The following is a 1227-nucleotide window of genomic DNA, read 5'->3' as shown; positions in this document are numbered from 1 at the left end:
CCGCCCCCCCCTCCGCACCTCGGACCAGCTCCTTAGCTTCTTCAGACACGCCCTGCCAGGCCTCCCCGTCGAGAGAGAAGCGCCCCTCGCGGATCTTGCACATGATCTCTGCTGCCTGGCTCTGCCCGCCCTGGCCTGAGACGCCCTGGAAGGGGACCTGCCCCGACAGCATCATGTACTGGGAAGATGGGAGGCGGGGAGTGAGACCAGTCCAGGCTGCAGGGCCGAGAGAGGCCAGGAGGTTGACTTAGCTACCCACAGAACTATTCGCCCTCTCTACGAGGGTAACTCCCGAGGCCCATGCATGATGTTGAACCCTGACCTCCAACCCCTAATACTCGTGGGCCCGGACCCCAGCACCTGGGCAACCCCGCCTCTGTACTGGGATGACCTCTAAACCCAGCCTCACAGCAAACCCTGCCTCCCCCCACCAAAACGTCCCCTGTCCTCTGCCTCGGGGGTGTCCCTGCTGGCCCGCATCAGGAAGCCCTCTGACCCCGGGCTCGAGGCACCCCGAACCGTCCCAGGGACCCGTCTCATACCAGAATGACGCCGAGGCTCCAGAGGTCGCAGGACTCGTCGTAGCCCTGCTGCGCCAACAGCTCGGGAGCTGCGTACTGCAGCGTGAAGCAGGGCGTCTGCATGGGCCCCGCGGGGCTCTGCGGGCGCAGCCGCGCGAACCCAAAGTCGATGATCTTCACGGGGGCTCCGGGCGTGTCATCGGCGTACAGAATGTTCTGTGAGGGCGGTGGGGCGGCCGTCAGAGACCAGCCCTCCGTGCCTCAGCCCTCCCCGGCTGTCCGAGCTCTGCCCGAGCTCCGCGCCCACCTCGGGCTTGAGGTCGCGATGCACCACGCCCGCCTCCTCGTGCATGAAGCTCACGGCCGACACGAGGCTGCGCAGGATCTGGCTCGCTTCGGACTCGCTGAAGTGCCGCTTCTTGCGGATGTGTTCCAGCAGCTCCCCGCCCCGCAGCAGCTCCAGAACCAGGTACGTGTGCAGCTGCGGGCGGAGCGGCGGGCCGAGGTCACCACCTGGGCCGAGGTCCCACCTACATCCCTCCCTCCCCCACCCCCATCCCCCCGGGCCCTACCCACTGCCCAGGCCCCGCCCTTAGCCTCAGGCCCCGCCCTTAGCCTCAGGCCCCGCCCCTATCCGAGCCCGGAACTCGAGACCACACCAAAACCACCCTTAGGCCCCACGTCCTTCTGGGCCTCCGCCCCCCCC

General features: G+C 67.8%; 1 protein-coding gene across 1 annotated transcript in view; it reads right to left on the bottom strand.

Moving 5' to 3' along the window:
• The window catches only part of RPS6KA4 (ribosomal protein S6 kinase A4), a 10894-nt gene that overhangs the window by 985 nt on the left and 8682 nt on the right, over positions 1 to 1227 (bottom strand). Inside the window, 3 exon segments of the mRNA XM_011221663.3 lie at positions 19 to 178; positions 543 to 737; positions 829 to 1002. Of these exon segments, the coding sequence (XP_011219965.3) occupies positions 19 to 178; positions 543 to 737; positions 829 to 1002 (529 nt within the window).

Source organism: Ailuropoda melanoleuca, chromosome 16 (assembly GCF_002007445.2).
Source record: "Ailuropoda melanoleuca isolate Jingjing chromosome 16, ASM200744v2, whole genome shotgun sequence".
NCBI classification, from domain to species: Eukaryota; Metazoa; Chordata; class Mammalia; order Carnivora; family Ursidae; genus Ailuropoda; species Ailuropoda melanoleuca.
Note: the sequence above shows the minus strand (reverse complement) of the source record. Positions and strands in the feature narration are given on the sequence as shown.